Source organism: Patella vulgata, chromosome 7, assembly GCF_932274485.2.
Source record: "Patella vulgata chromosome 7, xgPatVulg1.2, whole genome shotgun sequence".
Taxonomy (NCBI): domain Eukaryota; kingdom Metazoa; phylum Mollusca; class Gastropoda; family Patellidae; genus Patella; species Patella vulgata.
The window spans coordinates 47,110,803-47,128,472 of NC_065885.2; the positions used below are offsets into that span (position 1 = coordinate 47,110,803).

General features: G+C 36.3%; 1 protein-coding gene across 6 annotated transcripts in view; it reads right to left on the reverse strand.

Moving 5' to 3' along the window:
- LOC126828369 (uncharacterized) overlaps positions 1-17,670 on the reverse strand; it is a 135,696-nt gene that overhangs the window by 21,092 nt on the left and 96,934 nt on the right. For 4 of the 6 annotated variants that reach the window (XR_007683005.2, XR_007683006.2, XM_050558139.2 and 1 more), the window contains one exon: positions 2,761-2,858. Coding sequence is in view for 3 of the 6 variants with exons in the window: in XM_050558139.2 (XP_050414096.1) it covers positions 2,761-2,858 (98 nt within the window). In the remaining 3 variants the exon portion in view is untranslated. Of the gene's footprint in view, positions 1-2,760; positions 2,859-8,059; positions 9,431-17,670 lie in introns of those variants that run through there. The other 2 variants (XM_050558140.2, XM_050558143.2) reach the window with 1 other exon arrangement.

The following is a 17,670-nucleotide window of genomic DNA, read 5'->3' on the forward strand; positions in this document are numbered from 1 at the left end:
CCTAAAAATTTAATAAGCATGTACACTATCATACATAAAGTTTTTAAAAATCGATTTCCTCATTATTATGATCTGTCATTGAAAGATAATCATAGTATGTGTAGTATTTGGTTTGATTATACAAAGAAAGAAACAAGTGGTTGCCACGCAAGATACGCCCACATTTTGTAGGAGATGGACAGTGAGGAGGGAAAATCAATAGGGCCCATCATCTCATTGTCCAAATTCTTCTTCACATCGAATTTGAAAAAAGAAATAAATTAAAAATTGATTAAAGATTTACCATTATAATTTAGTTTGTCATACATTACTGACAAAGGCTCAAGTTTTAAAAATAGTGTCCTTATTTGTGCAGGCGATTGAATAGTTTAAGGAAACTAGTCCAAATTGTGGTCAATAAACAATGATCAAAATATACATTGTTTAACATGTTGATTATAATGTCCACGATCAGGGGCCATAATCCATAAAGTTACGGTCCAATATATGCTAATATCGACAGGACCCCGAGATCTTTGGGATTTTAAGCATATATTTTAAGTTCCATCAATATCTGATAAATACTGTGACCTCAAGAGGGTCCGCAAGCTAAAAACCCGAGTTTTTCCTTAAAATCTGGGACGATAATCCAGGAAGTTTCAGTCCGTTATGCCCCAATATCGAAAGGAACTGAGATCTGTAGGACATAAATATATTTTTTAAGTTTCATCAAAATCGGATAAAAATTGTGACCTCTAGACTTCCACAAACTAAAAACGAGATTTATCGTGCTAATATCGAAAGGAACCGTGATCGTTGGGATATAACCCTATATATCAAGTTCATCAACATCAGATCAAAATTGTGACCTCTAGACGGTCCACAACCTGTGTATTACATGCCTTTAAACTATTTGCGTAAAAGGGGGCGGCTATTTTGACCGGAAGTGTCAGTCCAATTTTCACGAAATTCAAACTCAACCGTTCTTATGGTGTAACAGTGATATATTTGAAAGTTTATAAAATCAAATAAAAATTGTGACGTCTAGAGTGTTCATTACCTAAACACGTGATTTTTCGTACAATTAGGGGCCTTAATCCAGGAAGAATCGATATCTTTGGGATATAATCATATATACTAAGTTTCATGAAAACTGGGTACATGGTGTTATCTCTATAGGGACCACAACCTTGATATAACATAGGTTTACACTATTTGCGTACAGGGGAGCGAACATTTTGTCGAGCATTTTCGGTCCGCTTTTCACGAAATTCGAACTCAACCGTAACTATGATGTAACGGTGATATATTTGAATGGTTTTTAAAATCAAATAAAACGCGATGTTTCGTAAAATCTACGAAGTTACTGTCCGGTATGCGCCAATATCGATAGGAACCGAGATCCTTGGATTATAATCATTTATTTTAAGTTTCAACAAAATCGGATAAAAACTGTGACCTGTAGAGTGTCACGGGTGCACAGCGGCGACGACGATATACGTCCACATGAAAATGTGGTCGTATAAAAACACTTACCTGTACCTGATGGCCACTGATTACATGAGATTGCCTGCATTGGTTTTTCGTCACCGGCTTACATACTTCTCAACCATTTTGAACGATAACCGTTTTACAACTGATCATATTGTGTGAAATAGCTTTATTTAACATCCGCTTCCTTCTAAGTGATATCGCCGACAACATTATCTCCAATTTCTTTGACACGGGACTGACGGTTATCCCTAGAATGCATTCCCCACAGTTTAATTGTCCATTCTAAAGTCTTCATTAGTCCAGTCGGAGCAGAAAAGTAGGACATCAAACCCCATTTCATTGCATATTTATTCTAAAGTACAAGGCCATTCTACATTATTTTACTGTACATCCAAATTCCAACCATGTAGTTTCTATTTAATCTTAGAATTTTTTAAAACTACAACCAATACAAATGGTTAATAAAACAAGCATCGATAAAAAACTTCACATTCTCCATAGGATAAGCGAATGAAGTTAAGATGCACAATACTAGAAAACATTTGTAGGCCTACTTGTGTGAATTTTATAGTTCCACTCCCGATTCAGATGGTGTCTGGTTGTTTTTATGTTCAAAATATATATACTGTCGAAAAAAAACAGATCAAACAGAGCAGACGTATTTTTCGCCGGTGAGCAGCACACTGAAAGTAGAGCGGAAATAGTCTTGCTTCACCCAGCTTGAGACACCGGTCTCCATTGCCAGATCAAGTGTGACTGTTTTTAGTTGTTTGAAAACTTATCATGTGACTTGCGTTAGTTGTCCTGGACTAAGGTAAAGGTTTTTTTAGGGCTTTTCATACAAGTGTGACTGTTTTTAATTAGTTGTTTGAAAACGTATCATGTAGCTTGCATTAGTTGTCCTGGACTAAGGTAAAGGTTTTTAAGGGCTTTTCATACAAAATTAAGTATTTTTATCATCCAAAATATAAGCGAGACTGCCCCTTTAACGTTATACAAAATATATGATCATTTTGTGTTAATCAATGAATAGTTCGTGTCTCTATTAAACCTTCGAGATTCGCACAAACGTTTCTTGTTGAAGCTGTACTAATTCACATAACACAAACCTTAAATCTTTCATCCCGCAGTGTACACGTCGTATTTAGTCGGGCATCGTTTTTTGCATATCAGAGTAATTATTTTGATATTTTTGCAGACGCTGGAACATCTTTTAATTTATTTAATTTTCTTTTCTCCGTGTGTGAGGGGCGGGACATGTATATTCGTACAAACATTAATACAAACCATTAACACATCTTCTAATAGATACACGTTATCAAACCCACCAACGCTGTCAAATGTTGATTTTCTCATAGTAAATGCCTGGTCCCCATATGGTAATTCTGTTAAAATAGATAACAAAGCACATAGTCTCATCAATATTGTATATTAATCATTTGGGGTTGTAACCTATTTAATAATCTAAATGGGGAATTATTGGCTTTTCGGTGAATTTTATCTTTTACGTACAAAGATTTCCATCTGAAGAAATTTTTGATATTGCTTATAATAAAAAAAAAAAAAAAAATGAATGAAAACTTTATGTAGCTTTATTACCGTATTACATAACCAAGTATCTATGTGCTCAAAATGAGAAATACAGTCGACTATTGGGGTACAAATATTTACAAATAAATCCAGATTTTGATGATCCTATTCTGGTCTAATGAAGACGGGCATACGCCATACAGAGTGCTATGAGGGAATTTTGCCCGGGCAGCGGCACTGTAGCCTACTCTTATATCGAATTCTAAGTGCCAAGGAATATTTTACGTACACGCCAATGTATGCACGGGACCTCGGTTTTTAGTCCAAACCAAAAGCCTACACATACTTTGTTTATTACCGTGTAATAATTCGGTCATCTACTACTCCTGGACCAAGTACTCAAAACTTAGAATAATTTGATACCGAATAATTGATGTGTGTGATGTTCTCATTCTATATATATCATCAAAAGTTTACATGTCTCCTGTTTAAACGACAGCAAGTCTTTAGCATTAACTTCAATTCAATAGCCCTCATATATTGCAACCATTAAATTAAAGGGACGTCATGACGCAGCTTATAAGAAATCGGCCTGTAAAAGACCCCAACGATACTTAATGTATCGTAAATTTAAAACGGATTTCTTCGATTATGAACAAACTACTTAACTTTCGTTATTATAAACTTACCTGTGTGTTTGAAATCAACTCCCGTTAAATAAAATCCACTGCACAATTAATTATCCCAACGAATAAAAAAATTCTCTCTTGAAAAATTGAATTCCCACAAACTTTGACACAGAAAAATACCAATATGGAAGATGATTACGTCACTCTCCGGGCGATATCATTTCGTATAAGGGGTGACAGCATAGCAAATCGGCACTTTTACGACAATTCAAGTTTGGTTTAAGAAAAAGCTAAAAATCTCGGCTCGGCATTGAGTTTGGGCGTTCACACACATAACTGTTCGTATTCTTTTATTTTGTTGCCGTCTTTTACATTCTAGTAAAATCTCTGCGCAAATTTTATAACTTTACCTTTTGAAATATTTTGTTTTAATTATTTGATTAGCTACTCGGATGAGATAATTTTCTTCGGAACACACATATGCTGCACAACAACAATTACAATTGTTTTACGGGCCTTAAATATTACCCATGATTATCTTTAATATGATAAATTAATAACATATTTTTAGTTTATATATGACTTTATTTTTACGAGTATCAGTGATATTTTCATTGTGAATAAAATTTGATAGACTGGCGATCAATGGTTTCAACATGTACCGTGTATATAGATATGTTACAGTCAATGTCTAAAATCAGGCAATGTGTACAATGCCTGAAATAACCAGTCAATGTGTACATTGCCTAATGAGGCCAGTCATTGTGTACATTACCCAAAATTTCCAGGCATTGTGTACATTGCCTGATTAATTAGCCCAATTATTGTACACATTGACTGATTGTTGAAGAGCGATTATTGAGAAGACTAGATTACCACAGGTTTCATTCTGTGATCACATAGGCTTCATTTCATATAAAAGATACTTTAATAGGTTCTTTGTCGGTTATCATTTGATTTAAAAAATCACTTTAACTTTAAAAATGACTTTGAAAGGAAAATGTACTTCATGATTAAATTGACTTTGATTAAAACATTAATATAACAGGATTGTCACTAGAGTTGTTGTTTTTAACTAAATAAATGACAAATATCATACACACTTTGAAGGATGAATTGACTTTATTTCACACAGTATGAAAATACATGAATTTCTGATTTCCCGATAGAATACATGTGAAATACTCATGTACTTGTCAACTTGATTACAACCATGATATAAGTGGCCATGAAATATGTCAACAATTTTTGTTTTGACAATTGATGCTGTTGTGGCATCTGCTGTTACATAACAAACCCAACTTGTAACATTTACACTTATTTGTGGCACACTGTTTCCCACTTTAGAACAGTTACACCTCGTATAACCTTGGCCTCCGCATTTTGATTCTGTTTGAACTGCTTGTCTAAGTCCAATTTCTTTCTCTGTGGTAATGTCTTTGGGAGTGTAAAGCCTCTGGGGGCAAAGGTCAAATTGATTTCTTGAATATCGCCCTTTCAGGACACCTGCCTGTACACCAATCTTGTACATGTCATTTTCATTTCTGTCCAGAACCACACCCATAACGCTGCGTGCGTCACCCTTTCCACGATCAACCATGGGGATGGGGACGGTCACGTTGTCCCCAGGGTTAGCAGCAACATTGATTACCCGACTGCACTTTATCATTCTCTCAGCTTGCGTCAGGATACCATCAGCAGCTCTCTTTCGACATGACATGATATTGGCATGTTGTACATCAAGTTGCTGTGCTTCAGTCGGTGATGTCTCTGTAGATACTGTCGCAGATGTGGGTGAGGTCTCTGCTGAAGGAGCTTCGGGTGATGTCTCTGCAGATGCTGTCACAGATGTGGATGAGGTCTCTGCTGAAGGAGCTTCGGGTGAGGTCTCTGCTGAAGGAGCTTCGGGCGATGTGTCTGCTGCTGATTGAAGTGCTTGGAGAAAATCCTCTTCTGTCACAAGCCGTTCAATTATTTCATCAGGTAGTGGCAGGGAGCGCAGCCCAACTTTTGGGTCAGAACCAAACAAGGCTTTGAATGGTGACATCTTGATGGTGGAGTGATAGCTATTGTTCTTTTGAAATTGAACAAACTTTAGTCCCACAGGCCAATCAGTGGTATTATTGTCACCCAACCACGCTACAGGCATATCTTTCACATCGCAGTTAAGTCGCTCAACTGAACCCTGACTCTGTGGATGTCTGGGTTTGCCATGCACCAAGACCAAGTCAGACCACATGAGCTTCAGTTCAGTGATCACGGAGGCAGTGAACTCAGATCCATTGTCACTTTGCAAAATCACAGGTGCACCAAGCAGCAGGAAGATATCTATGAGTTGATATGCAACTTCACATGCACGTTTGGAGGTGAGCGGACGAAGAACACAGAATTTGGTAAAGTGGTCTTGGAATACCATGATCCACTTTTGTGATCCACTGGCCATTGACTGCATGTCCACAAGATCCACCTGTCCACGGGACAAGTAATCTTTGGAGATAATAGGTTTCACGCTTTAGGATGTCAAACATCTCATCAATATGGGTGAAATAACCCACTGCAGATTCTGATTCTGGTTTTCTCTTTTTGATCAACTTCTCAATGTCTCCGCACTGCAAGATCTCATACCTCCCAAGCTACTAGGACAACCTTGACTTCTTCTATCAAACTATAATACTCTTCTTTCGTCAACAATACTGACTTTGCATCCGACCGTAATCTAGTCTTCTCAATAATCGCTCTTCAACAATCAGTCAATGTGTACAATAATTGGGCTAATTAATCAGGCAATGTACGTACACAATGCCTGGAAATGTTAGGCAATGTACACAATGACTGGCCTCATTAGGCAATGTACACATTGACTGGTTATTTCAGGCATTGTACACATTGCCTGATTGTAGACATTGACTGTAACAGATACACAGGAAACGTCCACAAAGCCTTTAGAATTCTGTGCCGCAACAAAAAATAGACCGGACAATCGTGACTAAAATAAAATTACCTCCCCTCGCGCAATTACCAGTATTAAGTTTAAAAGCAAAGAAACATAAATCAATTCATAATATTTTTTATTAATCTTGCTACTCTGTTTTTCTTTGCAATCCATACATAGATAGACTACTATAAATGTAGTAAATGTATCAACACATCGTCTTTGTTTACATCGGACGCGCCCGTGTGAATTAAAAAAAAAAAACATCTCGAGTTTTAAAACAAACTAAAATATTCTTTTAATTTTTACTTCTGCACAATTAATCATCATTCCGGACAGTATTATACCTAAACTTTATTTTCATAATTTTAAAATCCTTCGTAAAAGCGGGAATTTGGAGTATTTATCAAAACCAAAATGTTTACAAAAACTACGAAAATATTGAAATCGATCATTCCACAATTTTAAACTGCTACATTTGGAAATTTCAAAGTACTAAACTGGAGAAATTCGTCACTACCGGATAGGAAAACTTATTGGGTTGAAATATTACCATGTAAATATAAGAATACTGTAAGTTCGAGAAAGTAATCTGTATAAAATCCAGCTATGTCAAATATCACATCGCTTGATTTGCCGGTGACAATTGAGATCTCGTCATGTCTCGAGCGAGCGGCAGAGAATCCAACCAACGGGACTATACGGTCCATGGTTTCAATATAAATCTTCAGTTGATATTTTCCGTCGCCCAAACTCAAACGATCGTAATGATCGCGCTTTGTTTTCATTGTAACACGTGGTTATCAAACTATCTGTCAAAATTAAACCACCCCCGCAACAGCTGCAATGGGGTCGTCCAACACGTAACGAAAGCATCGTTGTCGTCTACTCAGTAGAAAATACAAGTAAATAGTCAAATTTGTCAAGAGAGAACTTTTTTATACGTTGGGATATTTAGTTGTGCAATGGATTTTATTGGACGGGAGTTGATTTCAAACACACAGGTAAGTTTATAATTACGAAAGTTAAGTAGTTTGTTCATAATCGAAGAAATGCGTTTAAAATTTACGATGGTTCACACAGTAAGTCTCTAACTCAATATCATCAAAATTCTTCGACATTGAAAACACGAATTATTTGTCAATTCAAACCAAAATTGGTCTTGTGATCTTACCTGGAAAAGATTGGCTTCTGATATCAAATATTCAAGACAAAATGTTTTCAAGACAAAATAAACATTTTGTCTTTGGTACACGAATCGTGTACCATAATGCGTTTCAGTGCCATTTGGAACAAGGGACTCAAAGAACGAGGCTAGACATATTCCACAAGTCATGTCAAATGGTGATGCTATATTCTTATCTGGAAAGCATGCGCAATAAATACCATCGGTTTAGACTGGAATAACCAGACGCTAAAGATTGTCTTCAATTGAGACTTCTGGCGTATTTCGCCGAACATAACTGATTAGAAATTAGAGTAAAAACAGAAACGATTGAATGTAAATCAGTTTATATACATTTATATTACATTATTATATGCGTTGCGACCCATTTGTGTCAATTTCTAGATCCCAAATATTAGCGATTTAGCTCCTTTAAGTATATTTACAAGATCCTCTTCTGTCTGCTTTTCATACTATTTGTATATAAATCTACCTATTGCAGGTCTTTCTTTAGGCCTGAAATGTTATCTACTTAATTAGACATTACTTAAATGATTTTATCATGAAATGGATAATCGAGACTATGTTTTTTTTATCGTACCGACTTTAGTAATGATGGCCGAGGCTAGCCCGAACATTCAGTCGCTAAAATCTCGGTTCAGAGTATATCAATTTGACTGAAATTTTTAGCAAATTCCCTTTACATTATCTAGTTTTAACTATTTCGTAAAAACTGCCAGCTCTTTATCCCATCTACCAGAATGTATCTTTAATAATAATAATAATGCTTTATTCAGTAATATTTTATGAATGATAACATATACAAAACACCACATTCACCTTTTGTCCCTTCCCAGGAACTAGTTTATGTATTTGAGAGAGAGAGAGAAATGGGGTTTAACGTCCACTCGACACAAACTAGGTCATTTCGGGACTAACATATGGTTTAATTTTATTTCAATAATTCGCTTGCGCGTAGGGGTCTTTAGCAGTGGGAGGACCCGGAGAAAACCCACGAGGTTGGACAGGCGACCCTACTCCTTGTCACGTACAACTGGGGATTCGAAACCACGCCAGTCGACTCAATGACAGACTTTATGATACAGCGCGCACACGCTAACCATTCAGCCATCCAACCCCCCTTATGTATTTGAAGAACAAATTTGCAAAATTGTGAATGGATAGTATCAATTTCCTTCCTATATTCATAGTCCCATACTTCGGCACCATACAACAAAACGGGTTTAATTACCGAATCGAATATCTTAAAACTGATAGAAATTGAATTCAATCTGGATTTTCGAAGGAAGACTTGTATTGGAAGAAGTGATTTCCTAGATTTAACTTTTAATATGTAAATAGTTATTTGTATATACATGTAGCTGTTGAGCTCAGATTACCCTCCTAGCACTAATAGAAGTTGATCGTCTAGAGAAAAACTAAGCTGCTACTATTCTTAGAAAATTCAAATGGTAACTTATAAAAAACAGTCATAAGGAAAGCCAGTATAATACTGAAATGAATCTTTTTTTAAAGTTGAACAGCTAAAACATTGTGCTGATAGGTTTATACTAGTTCTTTAATCTACTTGATAAACTTGACTGCATTTAAGATTTTCATATTACACAATTAATTTTGCATCTTCTTCCTTAAATTTCATATTTTCTACAGCAAGGGCCAAGATGTCCATCGGTTGAAATCCTGAAAAATATATACAGTAAATAGATTACAATATGTATTTCAGGCACCCCTTATGCAAGTGACAACTCAACCGGGAACAGAGAACTCTGATAAATGTGGTGAAATAGTTTTTCCAAAACCAGTTGATGTACACTTAGATTTAAATCAGATAGAAAAGATAAAAGTTGAGTGGAAATAAATAGATGTAAAGCAAGATGAAGCCATACAAATAGAGAGATTCACAAGAAATAATAATAAGACCTGTATGAACGAAAGAAAGTGTGGTGTTACTGCCTCAAATTTTGGAGCTATTATGAAAAGAAAGAATTAACAATTCATTTTTTAAAAAACACATTTGACAAAAGTAATTTTTATTCTGTTCCCACTTCTTATAAGCAACCAAACGAAACCATTGCTAAACAAATGTATATCAAACAGACTGGGAATCATATTCATGACATTGGACTTGTAATAAATCAAGCTTTTTCATTTTTAGGTGCTACACCAGATGCAATTGTTTGTGATAAAGGCGAGACTGGGCTCGTTGAAATTAAATGTCCTTTTTGAGCTCCAGATTTGACACTTACAGAAGCATGTAATAAATTGAAAGGTTTTTTTTGTATACTATTCAAAAAAAGTAGGGGATATTTGATTTTGGGGGCATAATACTAAAATATGCAAATGACTACGAAAAAAGTCACTATAGAACCTAACAGAAGAAACATTTCCAGTTACATGTGACGCCCAAACGCACCAATAGCTACCGCATGGAATGCAGGTGATGCTTGGGATCATCATGGGGGTCCAACCCAAGATTTGCACGACTCTGACTTTGAATGTTACAGTCATTGTGGCATTGAATTCCAGGGTGGAAACATCAGTTTAATTGTTTTAGTGACCAGAAAACAAATTTTGATATGCGTCGGCTTACCCAAAATGAAAGGTTACGTGCCCTTGGCATGCTACAGATCGGCACAACACAGGCGGTTGTGGCGCGGACGATGAATGTTTCTCAGTCTGTCATAAGCAGGCTATGGTCCAGATACCGTGATACACAATCTGTACAGGACAGACCACGCTCAGGTCGACAACTCAAGCCCAGGATCGATTTATCCGTACCTTGGCCTTGAGAAATCGTGTCATCACAGCAAATCAGATCAGCGCTCGTCTTCAAACAGACACTGGTGTGAGAGTGAGTGGCCAGACGATTCGGAATCGACTGCATAGGGGTCACCTTCGCGCCCGACGTCCTCGCGTGATCCCTTGTTTGAGAGATCATCACATTCAGGCAAGACGTCGTTGGTGTAGGGATCGTCAACACTGGGATAATCGACGCTGTAGCAATGTGATGTTTTCAGATGAGTCAAGGTTCACTGTTGATTTTTTGGACAGACGTAGGAGGGTGTGGCGTCGTCGAAACGAGCGCTTCCAAGACGTTAACGTCATCAGACATGATCGATTTGGGGGTGGTTCTGTTATGGTGTGGGGAGGCATCACTGTTGCTGGAAGAACGGCTTTACATGTTGTTGCAGGGCGTGTTACAGGCCAGTACAATCGGGACAACATCTTGGCAGTCCATGTTGTGCCGTTCGCACGACGTCATGGCCGCCGTTTCATCTTCCAGGATGACAACGCAAGATGTCACAGGGCCAGGATCGTTACAGGTTACCTCCAACAACAGAACATCACCACATTACCTTGGCCAGCACTGAGTCCCGACCTCTCCCCCATCGAGCATGTCTGGGACATGCTTGGACAGAGGTTACGTCAACGTCAACAACGTCCTGCCAATGTCCAAGAACTTGCTGCTGCGTTGCAACAGGAATGGGACAATCTGGACCAAAATGACCTTAGACGTCTCATTAGGAGTATGCCACGTCGGATCAATGCTTGTTTGGCAAACAGAGGAGGGTTTACCCGTTACTGACTTGGTTGTGATGCTGTGGTAACTTTGCTGTTTGACCCCGGGTATCATTTTACCCTTATAATGGTCAGTCTGTGCCTTACTTAGTCTAACGATCATTTGGAATAAATCGATGAATGTGAACTTCATTTCATTTTGTCATTTGTTTCTTCGTCAGTTTCATTAGGTGACTTTAATAACACTTAAAAATCAAATATCCCCTACTTTTTTTGAATAGTATAATTCAAAATGATGATGAATATAAATTGTCTAGAAACCATATTCACTGGTTTCAGATTCAGGCCAATTTCAGGGACAACTTCTCATAACTGGGGCACAATTTTGCAACTTTGTCACTTTTACAAGACAGGATTCTGCATAGAGAGAATATATCCCGAAAAAGAAACCACGCAGCAACTTGTTTCAAAATAATCATGTTTTTATGTTGAACATTTACAGCCATATCTTATAAAAAATCTATATGTCTATAAAATGTCTATAGCATATATTCTCTGTCTGTACCATTTTATTAATCAAAGCATTTTCTTCACCGTTTTTATTCTGAATTTGATTTGACTTTATAGAAACTCTGTAAAAGAAATTCATAATTATATAAAATTTGTACATAAATAATTAATTATATTCAAAATTTTTATACCAGAGACTAATTTTGTAAATACGGCAGTAAAATATTTTAATTGTTTGCTGCTAAAACCTGGTGTCTAATTTCAATAAATATTATAATTAGACTAGCCATTAATACAAAAAAAATACAGCATTAACACAATTTTCTCAATTTTAATTTCATGCTATTATCATAACTTACAGTTACATAAAGAATGTGTGTACTTTATAGCAGGATCTAAATGAAATACATCTAAAATGATATAGAGCAGTTTGTAGTGTCGACACAAACTAGATAGGGCAATTTTGGACTGATAAATTGTCCAATTTTTTTTCAATAATCCCGCTCCACGTTGTAGGACCCGGAGGAAACCCACGTGGTTTGACAGACTGGCCTTGCCACAGACAAGTATTGGTTCGAATAGTTCGAAACCACCCCACTTGACTCACTGACAGCCCTTATGATCTAAAATGCATGTGTTAACCATTCGACAACCCAAACCCCCAGTATAGGGCAGAAGACAGTGATTCTAAGCCCTCGTATGAATACTGTGAGCACATGTGACAGGAAATAATCATTCTAAAGCTGATAAACCCATTTGTTACCTTTGATTCAACTATTGCAGGTTTCTCAAAAAAATTACTTGAACTGGGTTTAGGTGGTGGTCTTGGTTGAGCAATATGATCATTGATCATAATGCAGTGCAGCGATGGGATCTGGATGAAAAATGAAAAAAAATAATAAGAATATTATTATTATGATACATAATATAAGTAAATTTACATGACCATTTCATTCTCGTAGATAATTACTATCTAGTTTTTAATTGGCAACTTGATTTGCTTTGTCTGCCTTCTCTTTTTTTTGTTAACGTCTTAATCAAACTTAAGGCACATGCCCGAAATGAAATGAAATGGGGTTTAACGTCCTACTGTTCTGCTCTGAACTGGGCTAATGAAAACGGGTATACGCCATACAGTGTGCCATGAGGGAAATTTTTCCCGGACAGTGGCACTACGGCCTACTCTTTTATCGATTTCCAACTGTCAAGGGATCTTTTACGTGCACACCAATATGTACACGGGACCTCGGTTTTTCATCCCATCCAAACGACTAGACAGTTGTCCTTGTCGGGTCCTGCGCCCATGCCCAAACTATTTAGCCTGCAGACCTGTTCTGTAGTATAGTCCTATATATGAGTTACAGTCAAATAAGATCAACTATATTAATTATATTATGAACAAGATTGTTTCTACTGACTGTCACTTCTGCCCTGGTGCAATAACCGAATGAATATATCAATTTATAAAATGTCTGAGAGGAAATACTGACATTTTAATGTCACATTGTAAAAACAATCACATTTATTATCCTATAAGATAAGGCCTACCGGTACCTAAGAAAAATAATGATGAAAATGGTCGAGTGTATTTTGTTTGAAAAAAAAAAGAGTAGGCAAAAAAGTCTATATAATAACCTTAGTAAGTTAGTGCAAACAAAAAGATGTTTGCTTTTCTCCGCTCACCCATTACTAAACCCATCTCTTCGTTTAACTGGTCGTCCACATCAACTTACCCATCGTCTGGTATCGCTTGTTCTTCCAAGCTTTGGGAAAGGAATAAAGGTTACCCTCCGTCAGTCTGTTCGAATTACACGTACGCCAAGCACATCTCTTTACCATTATGCCAGGTTGGTGGTTGAGGTCTGCCGGAAATACTTTTATTTACGTCAGACCATATAGATCGGATTGGTTGATTTATTATTTTGATTGACAGCTGCGATAGGTCAGTTACTTTAGTAAAGAAGTCTTAGAGACCCCCAGTGCTCTCTCTTCATATAGAGGGTCTCTAAGACTTCGTTACTAAAGTAATTTTGATCGGTCAAACTATTACACAACAGCAAATATTTTTGACATTCAGTCACGTGCTTGATGCTATCGATAATGGTGCGATGAGTGGTCTAGTTTATCTTGATTTTAGCAAAGCATTTGATCTCATTGATCACAAGGTTATTATTGAAAAACTACATCTTTATCGATTTGATAATAATTCACAAATTTTGAATGAATCATATCTTGACTCACGGAAGCAAAAAGTATGTTTAGGATCAATTACATCCTCAATTACTACAGTCAAATACGGGTTTCCACAAGGTTCGATCCTGGGTCCTCTCCTATTCCTTATTTTTATAAATGATCTCCCACTCAATATTGAATCAAGTCAGATAGATTTGTTTGGTGATGACAGTACCCTGCATTGTTCACACAAAGATATTTTTATCCATCGCCAATGATATACAAAATGATCTCTATTTGGTTGCTAAATGGTGTGAAAACAACGGGATGGTAATCAATCCTTCGAAAACAAAATCAATGCTGATTTCATCAAAATACAAAAAAAAATCAGAAAACCTAACTTTATCACTCCATGGTGAGAAAATTAAGACGGTTACTACCGCAAAATTACTTGGAATTCAAATTGACCAAGACCTTAATTGGGAAGCACAGATAGCAGATATGTCTCAAAAAAACTTGCATCAAAGATATTTCTCCTAAATAAGATAAAAGATCATTTACCTTACGAGACAAGAATTTTGTTTTATAACAGTTACATACTACCAATATTTGATTATTGCTCTATTATTTGGGAAAATGCTACCAAAAGTAGATTAGACATTCTTTTAAAATTACAAAAGAGAGCAGCAAGAACTATTCTTAATGCACCGATTGAAACTCCGTCCACCTCTTTATTTACTAAACTCGGTTGGCTTACCCTTACACAGAGGATTCTTTACAATAAAATTGTCTTATCATTCAAAATTATTACATTTAATACTCAACTTTATCTAAATTCCTATTTTATTGAAAAATCTCTTGTTTCCTAAACGGATATCTTGCTCCGTTCACAGACCAGTAAATCTCTTTTTCTTCAAAAATGCAAAACGGAATCCATGAAACGTACTTTTCATTATTCTGCATGTCTTTTATGGAACAATCTGCCTTTTGATATAAAGATGTGTAAAAATGTTGAAAATTTTAAGATTAAACTGAAAACTCATTTATTTTGCACACAGAAGGAACCATAATATTCAACTGATGACATACTTATTATTTTTAACTTGCGACTGCATTCTATCTTATTTTGTGTGTAATTATAGTGTTCTTCCTATATTCTACTTGTATAATGTATATGTTTTGTAGTTTGGGAGTTCGGGAGTGACTTCCCAAACTCCCCACTTTAAAATGCTATTGCATTTCAAATTATTTTGAATTTATCCTGATATTACATGTATATATGTCTTTGTAGCTTAGGAAAGACCTATGGAAGATTAGTTTTTTTGTTGTTTTTTTTTTGCAAACTAAATACGTTGCCTTATTAAATAAAGTTTTTTATTATTATTATTATGAGACACTGCTGACTAGAATTAAAAATCTTATTTTCTAAGCACACACTCTAATTATGCAGTGATTTTGAAAATTATTTCACTACAAAGACCATAGGACGCAGGTCATATATAATATAATATATAGTTGCGCCTGACACACTACAATATCTCTAAAAACATCGTGGGGTAACAGCGCAAAGCTGGCAATCTGCGCGCCAGCTTCATAAGCGCAGTTTGCAATCTGCGCAGGACGACAGCGCAGATTGCAATCTGCGCGAGGGGTGAAGATTGTGCCTAACATAGCTTTTATCGAGGGTACAATACGTTAGTGTGTTCATCAAGCTGTTATGTCGATTGATAACGATAATAACTACATTTAAAAGCACTGACTCTTGAATTACGTTAGCTAATACTTAAAGGAGCTAAATCGCTAATATTTTGGACCTAGAAATTGGCACAAATGAGTCGCAACACATATAATAATGTAATATGAATTTATATAACTGATTTACATTCAATCGTGTCCGTTTTACTGTGAATTGTCATCAGTTATGTTCGGCGAAATACGCCTAAGTCTCAACCGCAAGACAGTTTCTAGCGTCTGGTTATTCCAGTCAACACCGATATTATTTATTGCGCATGCTCTCCAAATAAGAATATGATATCACCGTTTGACATGACTCGTGTACCAATGGTAAAATGTTTATTTTGTCTTAAATATTGGATATCAGAAGCCCATCACCAATGCTGATTTAAATTGCAAAATAAATCCTGTTTTCAAGGTCGAAATGTGGGTTTTTTTCTCGAGCTTTTGCTGAGCCGTAATCCCATTAGAGCATAATATAACTAACAGGTTAATTTATGCTTGTCTAGATAAACAAGTATTCTTTAATTGAAATGATGCAATTTTATAGTGTTACCAGTTATGTTAATTTTTCCAATAAGATAAGAGACCTATTACTACCCCATTCGCTAAATGCATAAAACTTGAGAAGTCTTGGAGCAATCTCCACTTTGATAGCATAAATTATAAGTACATGGCGTATTACTGTCATGGGACTTGTTCACTACCATAGGCGAGCACTAACGCATTATTATCAATTGTCAAACAATTTCTTTTACATGTATTTAAACTGTCTTAGCGAGTACAGTAGTAAATTGATTTACAACAATCCAAAAGTGCTTGATAACGGTGAGAGTAACCTCATTGAAACGTTGCAGTATTGCTTGATAACGGTGAGAGTAACCTCATTGAAACGTTGCAGTTAATAAACCTAGTGAATGTCATCCATAAAGCTGTCTGTTATTATATAAATTGTACAATTACAATTATTATAATAATTCCGATTAGTCGCTAAAACTTATAGTTTATTCAGCTTTTAACGTTATTTTATCTGGATTATCGCCCTTTTTATTGTGATTTTTTTGTCACCTTCTAAGATATGACGTCATTGCCAAAATAACGGCTTTTTTACGTCACGCCACTCAGTCAGCAGACGGCTGTCTTTCCAGACAGTCGACATTCATTATTTGCTTCTTTGTTTTCAGTTCTGTTTTGTTTTGTTTTTTGTGACGGATGTAACATGTGCCCTAAATGTATTCAATATACCGTACCTCGATTCCATTGAATACCGAAACGTTTCTTGATTGATTTAGAGCATTTAGGTTTAGACTACTTTTTTTTATATACATTTAGGCCTATAATAATAATCATACCTATTTTCTAGAAGTTGTCCTAATGTTATCACTGAACTTTTTGGAAAAACTCTCTCTGGCTATCTACTCGACCTCTCTAGTCCGCCATCTTTGTCAGTATTTTCACATTTATTTGTACAATATTGTTTTTCAAAAAGCGAAAAGAATTTCGTTCTTTGTCCCTACGCTACACTTTGTGATTAGGGTGACCACCCGTCCCGCAAAATGTTTCCAAGTCCCGCGTCCCGAAAACCAGCCAAAATGTCCCGCAATAGCTCACATGGAAGACTTCTATTACAGTAATATGCGTTAATCTAGTCTCGCGATAGTCTATTTGAGTATTGGTCTGGTCAAAATACTGACAGACCCACCACAAATTGCTTTAGAAGGTTTTTTGGTACCAAGTTGTACATACTGAAAATCCACTGGCGTGGTTCCCCCTTGTCACTGGTGCAGGACAACGTATACTCATTCGGATGAGACGTAAAATAATTCTTGGCAGCTGGATTAGCGCTGGTCCCGGGCAGAATTTCCCTTATCTATAGGACACGATATGGCGTATGCCTGTCTTCATTAGCCCAGTCGGACGTTAAACCCCATTTCGTTTACCTTTAACTCAAAGAAAGAAATGTTTTAATGTTATAAACATAAGAA